At 48.3% G+C, this 16890-nt stretch overlaps 1 protein-coding gene across 6 annotated transcripts in view; it reads left to right on the top strand.

The window, feature by feature from the left end:
* The window catches only part of DAGLA (diacylglycerol lipase alpha), a 73156-nt gene extending 56539 nt beyond the window's left edge, over positions 1–16617 (top strand). For all 6 annotated transcript variants that reach the window (XM_074842098.1, XM_074842100.1, XM_074842097.1 and 3 more), the window contains 5 exons: positions 391–463; positions 1513–1709; positions 2081–2210; positions 3199–3380; positions 5867–16617. In XM_074842098.1, the coding sequence (XP_074698199.1) occupies positions 391–463; positions 1513–1709; positions 2081–2210; positions 3199–3380; positions 5867–6794 (1510 nt within the window). In that variant the 3' untranslated portion in view covers positions 6795–16617. The remainder of the gene's footprint in view (positions 1–390; positions 464–1512; positions 1710–2080; positions 2211–3198; positions 3381–5866) is intronic.
* Positions 16618–16890: the final 273 nt, after the last annotated feature.

Here is a 16890-nt window from a genome sequence, read left to right on the forward strand (position 1 = left end):
TTTGGTAACCTGTGTGGCAAAATCTTGTCCATCCTGTAATCTGTTTCGTGGTGTCCTATATCTGTGACACCTTTCTCATATATCTGTTCTGTGTCATCCTGTTCCTTGCTCACTTGTTTCTGTGATTGCATCATTTCCCTTGTTATCTGTTCATTGACCTCTCTCATATCTGTTTTCACTGATCTGATTCTGCTGTTACGTTTCATGCTTGTTGATTGTCACGATGGTTTTCCGTGGCCTCTTAACCCTGGTTTAGTGGTCCTGGGTGATGCCACAACCCACCTCTGAAATGATCTGCATTGTGATGTTGTTGCATTTATCTTTTGTAGCACAATTTCTTGTTCTTCTGTCCCTCCCCAGCTGTTGTAAACCCATCTTCCTCTTTTCCAGAATCGGTCTCTCTCAGCTGGAGGGATTTCGCCGGCAGCTTCTGGATGTTCTTCAGAGAAGTAACAAACCGAAGGTAAGAGTAAAGATTAAAACACCTGAAGGTGAGTCTCTGAGCGGTGATGGTAAACTTTTAGTGTCACATGGCAATCCTGCAGACTTCTCCTGCCCTCCAGGTCCCCTCAGGGCCGCTGTGATGGCTGTTTGGGTAACCAGAGGAGTGATGGCAAGGGCTGGAAGGTGGCCAGAGAGGTCAGGGCAAAGGGCTGCCCTCTGTTTGCAGGCTGTGGAATGATTCTGTCTCCTGTGCTGTAGGTTCAACATCACAGGACTGAAATAACTGAGCAGGAAATTTTCTCAGCCTGTTTTAAAGTCTGTGTTCTGACTGTAGCTTTTTTTTTGGCCAGTAACAGTGGCAACAGGCTAGGAAGTACAACAGTTGTCTGCGTACAGACACTGCTGTGTGCTGTCAGGGTGGTGCTGTTCTAGGATAAGTGGTCTCTTAATGTTTTGGAGGTAGGAAATGTGGAAAGTTGTTCCTTCCCAGGCTTCTTTACCATTGCAGAGATGGAAAAAACATAAGACATTAAGTTTTTTTGGGGTGAAATACTATGTAGAGGGAGAAAACTGAGCTTACATTTATTTTTCTTGTTGGCATTCTATGGTTTTTATGTTTTGGCTTACGGGGTTTTTGGTGAATGTGTGTGTGTTTAGGATTTCTTTTAGTGCATAAAGAAAGGCTTAAACAGAATTTTTCTCTGTTTATGTTGTATAGTCTTCTGCTTATTTTTGTACATTAAAAATTCTGATTCCATCTACCTTGTTTATCCTGGAATATATTAAGTTACCAGTTGGTGCTTGCTCTAGATCCTTAGCTCTACAAAAATGACCAGTAAAAAAAGGAAGGATGAGATGTTGCTACTAGTAAGGTTAAAACTGGGAAAAGAAGAAACAGCTTTTCTGGCCAGGATTATCTCTATCTCTAGGCCTATTTAAGCAATCAGGGCACAGGACCTGTTTTTGTCTTTTCTGGTATTAGGCATTCAGTTTAAACCTACCTTGTGAGATGACTCCGCTTTTCTTTGCTGTTTTTCTCTCCTCTCTCCTTTCTCTTGTGTTGGACAGTGGCGAATCATCGTGGGTGCTACAAAGTGCATACCCAAGTCAGAGCTCCCCGAAGAGACGGAAGAAAATTCCGTAACGAGTAACCGGCTCTGGACTCACCCCAGCGATCTGACGATTGCCCTGTCGGCAAGCACACCGCTCTACCCGCCCGGCCGCATCATCCACGTGGTGCACAACCACCCTGCAGAGCAGTGCTGGTGAGTGTGCGCCGAGCTGCCGAGCCAGCCTGTGGGCGGGGGGGGAAACTTTCTTTTGGAAAAAACTCCCCAAGACAAGAACCCATCTCTGAAGGAGGTGATTTTTTTTTTTCCCCTGTTGTCTCACAGTGACAGTGACTGTGCCTATGCAGTCAAAATAAAAAGATAGTTGTGTCACTGTTGGCTAGCACAGACTTTTGGAGCAATGGCAACAGCATGTGTACTTTAATATCTTCTCCCTCTGTTTTTCCTCCTGTTGCTTTTGCTGTCTCTGCAACCTGCTGTTTCTTGTGCATGCCAAAATATTGGCTGGCTCTTTCATCCCTGACTCCCTGTTTTCCCCTCTGTTTGGACCCCAACTCCTCTTCCAGTTGCTGCGAGCAAGAAGATCCCACTTATTTTGCGATCTGGGGTGACAATAAGGCATTTAATGAGGTGATCATCTCGCCGGCGATGTTACATGAACACCTCCCGTACGTGGTCATGGAAGGGCTCAACAAGGTAACGCAGGAAATTAGGACTGGGGGTGGGGAGGGATCATTCAGTGCAGTAACATGGGCTGGGGAGACAGCCAGGTTTGGGCAGGAAAGGCTCAGCATCGTGGTGCCGCTGAGGTGAGCTGTAAACACAAAATGGAGTGAGGGGGTTGTATGTGAGCTGATTAGGCTGCTTGGTGCCATGCCAAAGCTCTGTGCTTGTTGGAGAGCCAGGGAGGTACCTTCGGTGGGGTCTGGTTTTAGTAATTCTTATTTCAAGAGCGCTTGGGTGCCCTAATAAAGAGAGTGCCTTGTCCCAAGCATTTACGTACACAGAAGCAGAGCTGGGTGTTTAAATACTTTAAACAGTATTTTTAATAACAGTATTAAACAGAGGGGAGGAGGGAAGGGGATTGTGCTAGGGGCAACTGTACACAGACTACTAGAGTGGAATGTAATGAGGTCTGGAAATGGAATGTAGATCTCCATCCCAATACACAGAGTCCCAGACTAGGTCGTCTTTCCAAATTTAATGTCATAATAATGCGAGGTTGGGTTTTTGGTTCCTTCTCGCAGAAGCTGCCTGTTACAGACCACAACTCAGGTGAAACATGAGCTGTGACACAAGTCCGCCCCGCTGTTAGTCTGAGGGGTGACTGAACTTATCTATAATGGTTGTAGAACAGGTCTCTGCTGCTAAGCTCCAGTTTCTACCTATCTCCTAGCACGGAGATTTAGCCAAGTCTCCTCTGTCCTGCCTGTCTGAAGGCTGCTCCTACTACCTCCCCTCCAGTCACCTCCCCAGCACTGGATTCCCAGCAGGGCATTCTGACAGGACAGAGTATGTCAGAATTCATTGATATATAATCCTTCATCTCAAGACCTTGCCTGTGGTTGCAGAAGGTGTTGGTAAGAAACAGAGGCAAATCCAGCTGTTTGAAAGTCCTGAGCTGAGAACAGCAAAGCTGCTATTGCTTGTAAAGCACTACTCTTCCTCTGCTTGCCTTGAATAGGTCTTGGAGAATTACAACAAGGGGAAAACAGCTTTACTTTCTGCAGCCAAAGTGATGGTGAGTCCTACGGAAGTGGATCTCACCCCAGAGTTAATCTTCCAGAGTCAGCCCTTGCCTAGTGGACCCTCAGTGCAGATTGGAACGGGAGCTACAACAGCGGACAGAAGGAACAGCAGTACGAAGTAAGGATATGTCTTTGGTTTCTTTGGATGATTGTTGGCTCAAGGTGTGGGTCCTCCTTCTCTTGGGGCGTTGTGATTCATGTTTGTGGAAAGGATAAATCCAAGGGCTGCCTTTGTGGGACTTATATTTAGCTTTGGTAAGTCTTGTGTCATGTTGGGGGGGGAAAAGAATCCTTCGTGCTGCTTGAGAATCTGTGAGTGCAGCAAGGTCAGGAGAACCTAGAAGTTGAGGGTATGGAAGAAAACTTCCTTTTCTCCTTATCCAGACAAATGAGGTTTTCCTGGAAACAGTAAAGGCAAAGCTTGCTGGCTTGCAGCCAAATTTCTGTTTCCTTGTGTGATTCAGGTGCCCAAAGATAACCTATATGGTGATCCTCAAAAGCTGAGAAGCAGTGAAAGCCATAAGCTTACCAGAAGATATGCATTTAAAGCTACTTTATAAAATTACACAAGTCGCATCATAAACAGGACAATCTGGTAACGTGGATGTGGGTGAGGGGAGAGCAGCTGGTGTCCTGTTTGAGGGACGAGAGCAGGAAGCTCAGTCTAGTGGAAAGCAGGCAAGGGGAAAAGGCATGTTCTGAGTGCTGAAGGGGTTGTTTTCTGAACACCTGGAGCATCACTCAGCTCTGACACCAGTAGTCTGGCAAAGGCCAAAAGGTAGAGGAACATCAAGAAGGTGTACAGAGGAGCAGTTTGGAGAAGAGCTTGTTCTTTGTGGTGTAAACAGCTTTCCTCCAGGAGCAAATGGCAGACAGACTCCTTGCAGATTTTCAGATAACATTTGAGGCACTGCAGGACCGCAGACTTAAAAGAAGCAGAGAAAGTAAATATAAAAATGTGGGCAAAGACTTATTTCAAAGTTGGAATACATGACTTCCATCACAGAATTGCGTTTTGTAGGGCAAATTTGCAGACAAAACAGGGAAGATGAGAGAAGGAAGATGGTTTGTAGTCAGAGACAGCAAATGGGAGTTGTGAGTGGAAACAGAAGACAGGATTGTGGCTGAAGGGGGATTATTTCTTTGGAAGGGATGTGCTTCTGTGGAAATTTCAGGTAGAGAGACCCAACAAGAAGCTCTGTGTGTGTGGGAAGAGGCAGGGTGAGATGGTCTGTGCTGAGTGATGGGCAGCTGAGTATCCTTGAAGATAACATTAGTGAGATTTAAATTTAGAAGAAAGATAAGACAGCAAATCATATGAAAATGGTAAGGTTCTTGTCACAGAGAGAGTGAATGGTCAGGGACTGTGCAGGAGAGCTTAGAAACAGAACCGCAGCTGTGATGAAACAGCAGGAACAGGGATGGGCCCATGTTTGTGGAGGCTACAGTGAGCCTGAGAAGATGAACTTGGTCATGCAAGTGGTTTCTGTGCCACAGCCAGCACAGACCCAAGGAGCTGCTTCCCTCTGAGCAGAGGGGGAGTTCTGAGGTATGAAAGGGAAGGAAATGAGGGAGATGGCACAAAGGCTTAAGGGAGGCACTAGAGTGGAAGCAGTTGTAGGCTGGTTGTGTTTAATTCAAGGTTAGGGCCAGCTTACTGTGTCAGACTCCCTCTTTTGGGGGTCTTGAATCCTGTTCTCAGATCACCATTACTCTACTGAAGTTACAAAAGAATCAAATATTGGCCAAACTTCTAAGCCTTTCCCTATACCTCATGTCCTTTTGGCAGGTGCAGCAGTCTTCTGTCAAGCTCAGGCTCTTTTCCCAGATATCTTCTTAAGTTCTTGTCTTTAGGGCTGTGGCTTTGGCTGCAGCTAATCCCAGGTTTTGTGTGTGCCTGGTGTGGGGAGCTCCTTCCCTGTGTCTGACACCTCCTTTCTAGAGGAACCTGCCTGAGCCTTTAAAGTCTTAGTGTCTTTCTAAAGATCTTTACTTGTCTTAAGCTGAATAAATTGCTTTTTTACCTATTTTAAAGTCTGCTACCTGAAATGATAACTGAATTGGTCATGGGCAATCCTCTAAAAGCATCCTGGCATTTATGTTAGGGGAATTGCCAGCACGGACAAGGAGGCAAAGGCATGAAACTGGAGTGGTTCCGGAGTGTGAGGGGAAAAAAAGAGAAAGTAGTAGGTTAACTGTAGGCTAGTCCTTCAACCTCTCTTGCCTCAATCCTCTCAATAGAGAGGTGTCGGGTGAGAGAGGGTTTGTCTGCATGTCTGGACACTGCGCTGTGGTTTTGGGTGCTTCAGTTAGAAGCAAGCTTCACTGGGAGCAGAACCATGGTCCTAAGTAAAAAGGGTGCTTGAGAGGGAAGATGTTTAGCCAGGAGAAAAGGGAGAAGGGCAAGAACCTGAGTTTGCAGAGGGAAGAAGCTGTATCTAATGTTTTCAGCTGGGAGGACGGAGACATCGGAGGTTTCTCGCAGTCGTGGTTAGAGCAGTGTGCCCTCAGGGTGTAGGAGGAGCTCTGTGCCCAGGACTCAGTTCCTCTGGCCTGCGGTGGTGTGGAGCCATGCAGCCTCACGTTCTCCGTTTCTCATTGCAGGAGCAAGTCCCATTCTGAAATCAGCTTGGAGGGGTTTTATGAGACAAAGCCACTTTCTCCTGTGCAGAAAGACCCTGTGGAGCTGCTTCTCCTGGATACAAAGGAACGTCTGTCTGTGGAGCTGCAGGACCGTCGTGCCCCTCTTGCGACCATGGAGAGCCTCTCGGACAATGAATCCATCTACAGTTTTGATTCCAGGCGCTCCTCTGGTTTTCGGAGCATCCGGGGCTCCCCCAGCCTCCATGCTGTCATGGAGAAGGATGAGACGCACTGCTTTTATATAGACCCTGCTATCCCCGAGGAAAACCCCTCCCTCAGCTCGCGGACAGAGCTGCTGGCTGCTGACAGCCTCTCCAAGCACTCCCAGGAGACTCAGCCTCCCGACAATGTGCTCAACAGTGGGGGCACTACCCCCCAGCGCCGCTGCAGTGAGGAGGGGGCCAGCAGTGAGGGGGACCGCGTTTCCTTAGCCCCTCGTGAGGAGCTGTCTCTCCAGAATGGACGGCTCTCTGATGTTCCCAGTCCCCAAGTGCTGGAGTTTGCTGAGTTCATAGACAGCCTCTTTAATTTGGATAGCAAAAGCAGCTCCTTCCAGGACATCTACTGCATGATGGTGTCAGACAGCTCCAGTGACTTTGCAGAGATGCCCAAGTCTGTCAGTGATCAGGAGATCCTGTTGAGGGCACAATATGAACCCAACCTAGTCCCAAAGCCCCCGAGGTTGTTTGCAGGCTCAACAGATCCTTCGTCGGGCATCTCTGTCTCACCCTCTTTCCCCCTTAGTTCATCTGGAGAACTCATGGACATCACTCCCACAGGTGTGAGCAGCCAGGAGTGCCTGGCCACTGACAAAATCCGGACTTCCACCCCCTCTGGGCCCGTAACCAGCCCTGCCAAGCAGGACGACCTCATGATTTCAGCCCTCTAGTGCAGGGTAAAGGGATGCGGCTCTGCGAGCTGATCCCGTAGGCTGAGTGCTGGGATAATACTTGGAGGAGAGGTGGTCATCAGGCAGTTGGGATCGGAGGAGACAGCTGGAAACGTTCCTTCTGGGGTGACGCAGTGGTGGCACACTGGTGTCTGGAGGATGGATTGTGCTTGAGTCCCACGCTTGCAGCTGAGAGAAGCGGCGTCGCCTCATGAGGCCTGTTACGCTGAGAGGGGTCTGAGTCGCTAAAGGTAGATGCAAGTTCCCTACCTCAGCCTGTCTCATTTCATTTCAGAGGCAAATTCCTTACCCCCAGGGCACCTGCTGAGTTGGGGAGTGAGATACCCTGCTTCAGGGAATCCTCTGGTGTGAAGGGCTGGATTCTCTGAACCTCGAGGATCGGATAGACAGAAGCGAGGGGGCCAGGCCAGACCCCACCCCCTCGGTACTGTGTCAGTGGGGTTGGAAATGAGCGGATTGAGACTTTGGGCCCTATTGCACTATCATGTCGGATCTGGCCCAAGATCCAATTCGTCACACTTCCATTGGGAATGCTTTTGTAGGACACTCTCTCCTCTTCTAAAGCCATTGGGGCTGTATTCTCCCCAAATGCAGTCTCCCCTCCCCTGGCCGGGAACAGCAAGAACAGGGCTGGCACTGTGTTTTGTCTCCCCTGAGTACTTCTGTGTTCAGTGACAACCGGGCTGCTTCCGAGGGGGAAGGACACTGCTCTGAAGAGCCAAAGCCCTCAGCCACATCCCTCCTTTGCCAGAAAGAGTTCTCCTGGATGTCACCATCATTGCTTCTCAGTTCCCTGGACCACCCTGAGCTGGCGACGCTCCTGCGGGACTGACAGGATTCTCATCTCAGAGCTGCATGGATGGATCAACTTAAAAATTTAACAGGCTTCTCAACACCCGGTGTTATTTGCCAGGCCCCTTGCAGAGCCTGGGAGTCTCCTGGGCTCCGCTGGGTCCTCACACCACCCATATGCAGTAATCACAGACCAGTGCCAGCCTCTGTCATTGGAAGTTCAGGGAAAAGATGAACTTTTTACTAAGTATTGAAATCTCTTGTATGTTTACAGAGCTGCTAAGCTTTTTGGAAGGTATTTATTAAGCAAACAGGGAGGCTTTCCCTAAGCAAAAAGCATGTTCATTCTCTCCTTCCTGTGCTGTTCCCTCTGGGGACTGAGGGGAGAGAGGATGGGCAGGTAGGACCGCAAGTCCCCTGCTTTTAAAGCGGATCGGAGTCTGGGGGAAGCTGCGTGTGTCCCTTGCCCACCCTCCTCATCCGCCTCCCAGTTGCACAACACCGCATTGCAAAGCTTGAGCAAGTTGCTACTAAAACTACCTGAGCACTGCTGTGCGGAGCCTCAGTGCCCGGAGGAGCCTGCCAGGCCTATCTAGGTAGGCGCTTTCCGATGATGGGAGCAGGAGAGAAACTACCTATCTCAAAAGTCAAACATACTGTGACCTGTAGAAGGCCTTTAATTGAGAAAACACCTTCATATCAAAGCTCAGCAGAGTTGCCAATCAGTCTCACTGGAGCTCTGCCCTCCCTCACTGGAAAAGAAATTGCTATTTTAACTTCTTGGCAATGTTATTGCCCTCCTTTTCCCTCCTTAGCTGTGATATTTCCATTGTGAGAGGATGCTGTGCTTCCCAGGAGCTTCTCTCATGACAAATCCTTCAGCTCCTCTTATCCCCCTAGTTGTGCTCCTGGAGTCATTTCTGGAAGCCCCAGGCACGGCTCAGGGCTGTGCTGGCCTGAGTGTGGCTCAAATGGAGCCACAAGCGCTATCAAACGCCATTGAGTCAGAATGAGAGCACTTTATAGCCACTGTGCACTGAGGTAAATGACTGCAGGTGCATGGAAGCGAGCTGGACTTTGTGTCCAAGTGCCCATCTCCCACTCCGTAATTCAGTGTGGGGTACTGTGTCCCCTGCTCCTTACAAACTACAGGGCCTTCAGAAGCACAGGGGCTTTGTTACACGGGCAGTAAAATACTGTCCCTGGGTTTAGGTTCCAAAGGTGACCTTTTCTATACTGTCTCGAATTGGAGGGAAGAAGCCCCTCTGAATTCAAAGTAATTTGTAAAAGAAAAACGCTTTCTTTCTGAGCAACAAGAAGTTACTTTTTTCTTTGTAGGTCCTTCAGAAAAGAGCAGTGTTGTTCCCCTTGCTGAGAGGTGGTATGAGTCAGGAGCTCAGATAGAACAGCTGTAAGTGCCATCAGATCATCCACTATTGCAGACCACAGGGTAAGGCTGAACGGCTGCACGCACCCAAGAAACACTGAAAAGGTGGTGTCCAGGAATACGCACAATAAACTGGGTGATTTTGAGGGGAAAAGGGGAACTGTGGGGCAGGGAGGCTGAGGCTAGCAGGCTGGCTCACCTCCTGATGCAGACTGCTGACATGTGCTGATGGGGTGGGGAAAAGGAGTTCGTTTCTGCCTTTAATCCTCGGCAGAAGATGGGTAGTAATAACACTTAGCACTTAGGCAGAGCTTTATATCTGCAAAGCACTTTACAAACATTAATGACAGAATCATCTCTGTCCCTGGCAGTGAGGTATTAGGAGCTGGGTATCTCTGAGACTAGGTGGAACTACTGGTGCCCTACCCGAGGATGGTGGGGAGGTGACTCAAGGTGAGGAAGGTGGATTAATCTCCATCTTAAGTAAAAATTGTTATTTCAGTAGTGACCTAATGATGTTTAACGGGTCGCAATATTGCACTAGAAAGTCACTTCTGACCTGGGCGTACCTCTGCTATGTCCTGGAAGACACAATCATCGTGCGTGACTGTTTCCTTCTCTGTGCCATTGGAACTGTGTCCCAGGGGACTGGGGTTACTGTGCCCTGACCAGCTGTAGCAGGAAACAGCCTGGCATGCTGCATATTTTTTTTTTCCTTTGTGCTCTGTGATTATTAGGCTTCTTCTGAAAAGCCTGGAAATACCTAATGCTTGTGACCTGGGCTTGCCGTAGATCAAGGTGGTAAAGGTGCAAAAGAGCCCTTTTAGTTAAGGTTCTTGTTATATCAAATTATGGGTAATTTCTGTTGTTCTCTCTCAATGACAGATCTGTTCCCAGTCTTCACAAAGTAAATCCATGTTCTTTGCATTATTTCTGCTTTAAATGTCTCTCTGTGTCTTGATTCTCATCACTCTTTTGCTGTAAGAGCATTGGGACAGGCTGATCTCCTGTTTCATCCTGGAAGAGCATATCTAGAAAGTTAAAATAAATGCTAAGCCTCTAGCTACCTCCTTCATTTGTACTGCACACTATTGCCTGCTTTCTCTGCCCTTGTTCCACTCTGATGTGCAGCTGTCTTTGGAAACGTGAAGCATCTTCAGATTTCTTAATCTCTTGTCTTCTGGTTCCTACTCTTAAGCTTTGTGCCTTCTAATCTTTTTCTATGTTCCCTTGATATTTCAACGGGATGTTCTGCCCCATGTGGAGGCAGTGCTGGAAGCGCAGTTCATAGTGCCTGACACCCTGGACCCTGGCTAATAAGCAGCCAACAATTCACCCAGTTCAATGGCACATCCTTAAAATCCCCTCAAAAGAGTTTTTGGGTAGAGGGGAGCCAAGACCACGCAGTTCCTGGAGAGCAGAGAGTGGGCTTTGTGCCCCTTCAAATGAATGTGCAGTAAGTGAAACCCTCCACACCAACGCAGCCTTGCCAAAGAGTGCAGCAGGTTCTCTGCCCTTCCTGTGATCCCTTGGTGCAATTTCAGCTGTAATTGGCACTTGCTGTTACATCCTTGTTCGTGATATTCCACCAATCTGTAGTGGAATGTAACCCTGAAGCATTCGGGGGCAATATGGGAGGCCCTTAACTAGGTACGTGTTAAACTCCATCCAACAGCTTAGTTAGGAATGACCTCTGACCCTGCTGCAGGTGGGCTCACAAGGTGTGAAGGGTTTGGTGCTGCTGTCCATTTTTTGCACCTATAAGCTGCGCTCCACTCCTTTTGAGTGTGTCTAAAGTGGCATAAAATGATCCCATTGGTAATATCCCAGTGAGTTTTGATTGTCAAGGCCTTAGCACGTAAGGTTGGCTGGCTGTGGTTTTGGAGGCTCATCTGCATCAGTAAGAATTGCTTCTTTTGTTGCTTTAATTGCAGCAGTGCCAAGAACTTAGGCATGATCCTGCTGTGCTGAGTAATGTACAAGTGCTGAACAGAAAGCAAACCCTTCTCCAGTATTTACCATTATCCCCACTCCTCTGGGAAGCTGCCCTCTCCATTTGGAACATACATTTGCTCCAAAACCTGCCACTCTCTAAACTTTCCTCTTTTCTTTGCTCCCTATTCCTGTCACCTAACCAGGAGCCACCTTCTTTCTCTCTCTTGGTTGCTCTCTCTCAGGATGATGGTGTCTTAGTCCACATCCTTGACAGCACCACTTAAGCACAGGGAAACTATTCCCCATGATCTTTTCCTGACCCAAAACAGCTGAATGGGATTCCTGTCTTGATTCACTTGAGAGCGCTGCTGCCCTCTGAGGCTATATGGAAGGGTCAACACTCAGAAGTTCTTCAGCTATCTCTAGCTTCTGCTTACCTGGTCTGTGATCAGTAATTTCAATGTTCATTCATAATTTCTGCAACTTTTTAAGAACTGGTTTTGAAGTAAACAGGAGTTGTATGAGATACTTTGCTCTCTGCAGGGGACTGAGATGGCAAAGGCGGTTGTGAGTGTAGATACACAAATCCAGTAACACCCATCTCTGTACTTCTAGGACATAGTTGCAGTAACAGCTGAAGGTCCCAAACAGGAGCAGGATTTAGGTGGGAAGTAGGTGTTGCTGTCACCGAACGAGGGCACGTAGGGAGGAAAAGCACCAAGCACGGGGATACAGGCTCAGCGTGTGCTCCTTGGAGCTGCTGCTGCTGTGGGAGTCTGACTTGCTGCCGTGTCCTGTCTCTATCAAAAGAAACAGAACAGGGCTGATCTGTATCAAGCGCAGCAAACTGGATGAATATGGCATTACTTTTTCAAATATCATCTCCTAATAAGGTTCCCCTCTGCTCAGTTTCTCTGTTTGTAATCCAGACCTAATTAAGAGAGGTTTTTAAACCTTCCCTTAATGTCTTAAGTGATTTTGTTTCTTTATCAGGTGCGTCTGATTTTTTCACTGCTCTAGATTCATGTGGACCCCAGTCTTAGTGCTCTCTATAAAGCTTTTCCATGTTTCTGGTTACTACTGCTTCCTACTTTTAAATTCATTTTAATCCTTCCTCGTATCCTGCTTTTAGATGGGGCAATGGGATCTGTACACGTTTGAAAGCATCCTGTTGATTTGTAAAATGGCTTCTTCTAATATATTTCTTATGCACTTAGATGTTTTCTCAGCTTTTTTTATCTGCCTGCAGGCAAAGACCAATATTTTCATTGAATTGCCCACACAGATACCCAATTTAACTTACAAATTGGGGCATATGAATAATCAGGATTATCCCTTGCAGTGGTGATTAGTTGAGGTTAATCATTGCTGAAATGCATGTGTTGGTGTGTTTAGAGTTTCTTTTGTGGCTGTATCTCTACGGGGAAGATGGGGAGAAGGAACATCAGTTCCAACTAGCCCAAAATATACAGGCTTTGTCATTTGCTGTTGTGTTGGCAGCTTGATAGTTGCCCCTTTCCTAGGATAGCTGTTAGATCTTTCTCATAGCAAAACAGGACACGTATTACCTATGCAAATTCTACTTGGGTTCCTTTACACAGTTTACAAGCTGAACGATTGGCTTTTTAGATGTAGTGAAATTTGGAGTGTCTTAAAGTTTAGCTGCTGAGCTTTCTGCTGGTGGGTGGATGCCGCGTGCACGCATAAGCACGGCACATCCTCACCAACGCGGCCCACATCGAATCCCAACAGAACAATGGTGCTGGAGGGTGTTCTGGCCTATCCTCACATATTTCCTTGGTCAGCAGAAGCCCTTGGGTTTGCTTTGGGACTCAGCTGGACTGGTGTTGGGTTGGCTTCATGCTTACGCCTATCCCCCGCTGAGATATTCTCTCGCCTTGGTGGCAAGAGGACGTTCTGCCTTTGCAGCAAGGGTAGCAGTGGCATTTGATTTCCTTGGGGTTTTTTAGGTATGGTGGTTGCAACTACTGCCCGCGGAGCATGTGAAGCCCCACAGGTCAGTAATTTGCTGATAAAGTGGTTTAGAAGTCTTTAAATATAATGCAGAAAGTGGCAGACATTTAAAATAACCTCTAACCCTCAACAGAGCTAGCAGCTTTGCTTTTTGCTTAAAAGCTCCTTCAACTGTCCTCTCATCTGTAGCATTACGTTTGGTCCTTTCTGCTCAGACAACTGAAGTCTGAGATGGCTTTTGCTGGCAATCCTTCCATGCTGTCACTTGTTTGTCATCCCTTCTATTTAAATTCACCCTGCTAAAGCTGGATTTTTGCTGAGAGCTGTTATTTAATTATGCTGCTGCCAACAGACTCTCACAGAGCTTTGCACTTTAGGAAGTATAGAGACAATCTCTGCGGTCCTCTTTCTAGTTGGAAAAGCATAGGGTGAGTGGATATTTGTTGGCTAAACACTCCCTCGTTAGAGTTCTGTAGCAGCAAAAGTAACGAGGTACAGAAGTACAGGGAAGTAAAAGGGAAATGAGTCTGATACCTAATGTACTGAGCCTGAAAGCTCAAGACAGATTTAACACAGATTGAACAGTTTCTTAGCAGTGGAATGTCAGCTTCTTCCCTGCTCGCAGTGTACCTGGTGCCTCTTTAGCCTGCCTAAGCAAAGGGAGGGTTGGAAATCCAGCAGCAGTTTTGCACAGACTGCTCCGATGCTCTGACCGAAGGAATATCTGGCCCTGAAGCATTTGGAAAGCACTGGCTCAATCGGGCTTGGGGCACCTTCTTCTCGGAGCCTGCGCGGCGCTGAGCCGCAGCGCTGGATTTAGGGAAGAGCTGCATCTCTTGTGCCAAAGCTCCCTCTCACGGCGCTGCGGCGTGGAGGAGGCGATGCTCCAGCCATCCCGCTGGAGGCAAACGCTTGCCTGCTCTGGGCAGCGATGGGAAGAAAGAAGGAAAGAAAGCTGGCAGCTGGGAGATGGGAATTCCTTGCTCTCCAGTCAGATGGTCATACTGGTGTTACAGGTCAAGTGAGGTGTGTTTCAAAGAGGCTGTATCAGCACTTACTGGAGTCCTTTCCTCCCTTTGCCAGGTCCTGAGGGGTTGTGTCTCTGCTCTGGTTCCCTCCAGGGAGCAGCCGCTGCCCCTGGCAGTGAGATGGGGCAGGGACAAGCCGGAGGGGCCTGTGGTTGGTTTGTTTGTTTGCTTCAGAGTTTTATATTCCAGCTCTGAGGGTAAACGTAAACCCTATGAATTTGTAAACTCTATGTCATTAGAGTGGAGAAATACTTTAGGAAGGAGATCCCTTGCTGTATGAGAGCAGCCCACTGTGCGGAGGGCAGAGTGTTCTGCAGAGCGGCGAGGCTGTTGCTTCCTTGCGTGGCAGGAGTACTGCAAACTGCCAGACGTGCACTGCGCTGCTTTCTTCCCCGGCTCCCTACTGTATCTGCACCCAGCGCTTCCCTGAGAGCTGCTACTCTGCGCAGGAGGACGTTGCTAGCCTAAACTTAGGCGCCGCTTAAGGGCACGCACCCTGGAAATTCAAAACAATTGAGGAGAGAGCAATTCCTTGCTTTGTCATAGGGACTTGCAGTCCTAAAAAGCATCAGCTGTCTCCAAGCACTTTGCTGTCTCTGTTGGTTTCTTTTTTTGCCTATTTTCTTGAGTTCATACCTGTTGTGCCTTTGTTTTATTTTGGCTTGAGGCCCAAGCCTCCTGCTTGCGACCAGACATCTGCCAGCATCCTTTCCCCCTCCTGTGTGTTATTTCTTCTCTGGGTGTACAAAAGGGAATGCAGTGTGGCCAGGGACTGGTTCAGCGTTGCCCTTGCTGCCGGGCCCTCTCTTTCTGCCTTGGCTAGGACTTGCTGGATTTTTCCTCACTGTCTCCTGCTGCCTCAGGTTGTATCCAAGTGCCAATAGCAAAGCCTGACCTGAGGCAGGCTGTTTCCTCGACCCCACACTGCAGTTACCCTGCCAGCCCGCTCTGATCTAGAACCTCATCTTGTGCAAAGCAAGTGTTTTCTGTGCAGTAGGGAGAGAAGACTTCCTACCACTTCTTACCTTTGGTGTATGTGACCTCAGTCAAGTGTTTAACAGGTCTGTTCATCAGTGAAACTTCCTCTCAGGTCTATTAATGAGTAAAACTCCTCCTACTCTTCAAGATCTGACTCTGTTTTTGTAAGAGCTTATGCTGAAAGGGACTTAACATATTCTGAACTGTCTGCTGCGGTTTTGATTTACTGACATTTCTCTCACTGGCTCTGGAACAGCCATCTTCCAAAGGTAAGCTCTCTAAAGAGAGTGTTGGGCATTTTTGCTGCTTTCATTGCTGTGTTTGAGACCTCTGACCTCACCGTGTCATCCTGTGCTCTGTTTTTCATTCACTGAAGTTTTCTCCCTGCCCAGCCTACCTGTATGATGAGGGGACCTCTCTCTGGCTACTTATTTATTTCTACAAAATCACTAAACACAGAGCAGCGCAGGAACCAGGCCTTCATTTTGGTTTTTATTGGGAATCTGCTGCCCTGCCTTTGCACCGCGGGCGTTGTGCAGTTCTGATGGCTCAGAGTCGGAGGTGCCTGGTGCACGTGGCCGTACCCAGAGGAGCATCGCTCGGCACTCGGGCTGGCGTGGTCTGTCCTGGTGCACTGCTTCGGGGATGGTGCGTTCGCTAGGCCACTACCACACACCTTTTTTGGGTCTTAACTCCTTTATCGGTATGTCCGCAGTGCTTGCTGGCCGCTGTCTGGTGGCAGAGTGGCCCCATCTGCAGCTACTGAGGCTACGGCTTCCCAGCTTTTCCTCCACAGATGCTGCAGCTGACTGAAGAGGTGATGTCCAGGGAATAGGCTCAAGCTCCTGTCCTAGTGATAAACTTAATTACTAATGTCAACACAGGGATTATTGGTGATGGGTTGCACCTCCCTGACTGTGTGCATGGGGCAGCAGAAGAGGAGCACTCTGTCCTGTAAGACCCTTTCCTTTGGCTCAGCTCTCTGCTCCGTGACAAGCCGCCGGTCCGGCCTGTCCTCCCTTAGGGCTGTGAGCGAGCAGGGACAGCGAGACCAGAGGAACTGGCGGCAACTATTTCTTTTTCTCATCTTTTTGTGCTTTTTAGTGCTAGCTGTGTTGGGTGGAGCCCAGCTGGATGGTCTCCATGCGACAGGAGCTGTCTGCTGGTGGGTTGGGGGAGCTCCACGCAGCAGTGGCAGACAATAACTCCTTCGCCTCCCGCTTCTGTCAGCGGACACCGATGCCTCTATGGAAAAGCCCTTCTGCCTGCTCTGTCACGGATCTCGCATCCCGTGCAGGGGCAGCTCAGGGTAGGGTAGCTATGAATTAACTGTTCGACCCCAATTGCCTCTTTATAGCTAAAGCCTTTTGCATTTATGGGAGAAACAGCCCTTTTAGGGAGCTCTGAGTGGCTCTGCCTGCCTCTTGCAGAGCTCAGAGCACTTGCGTATGCAATCAGGGGGGAGACAGCACAGGATCCTGTGTCCCCGTGCTCAGCCAGGAGGTCACTGCCTGTCCCAGGAATGCTGCCCTCCGAATCCCTGCTCCGAGCTGCCCCAGCATGAAGACTACAAGGAAACTAAAGCACTCCTCATGTGCCATTCTTACGTGACTTTTTGTACCTATGTATGAAAGATCCAAACTAATATTGCTGTAAAGAAAGATACAGATTAATATAGCATATTATATAAAGATATATGTATATAAAAGTTTCTGTATATTGTATGGCACTGTGTATAAAATGGATGTAGAAGCATGACTGGTGTATGTGACTGTTCCCAAGTCTGACCTGGAGAATGATGGTTGTGATTTGCCTGGGGTTATGTCTTAAAGGATTGTGCGTGAGCTTGAGAGTTGGAACAAACAGCACTGTGCTCTCTCATTGCAGGGGGGTGAGGAATATGGTGGTGGCGCATCGCTGCGGCTCTCTGGAAGGCTCTGGGGAGCGATTTTGCTGCCACTGAGGCTGATCGTCACCTTGC

Source organism: Strix aluco, chromosome 16, assembly GCF_031877795.1.
Source record: "Strix aluco isolate bStrAlu1 chromosome 16, bStrAlu1.hap1, whole genome shotgun sequence".
In the NCBI taxonomy this organism is placed as follows: Eukaryota; Metazoa; Chordata; class Aves; order Strigiformes; family Strigidae; genus Strix; species Strix aluco.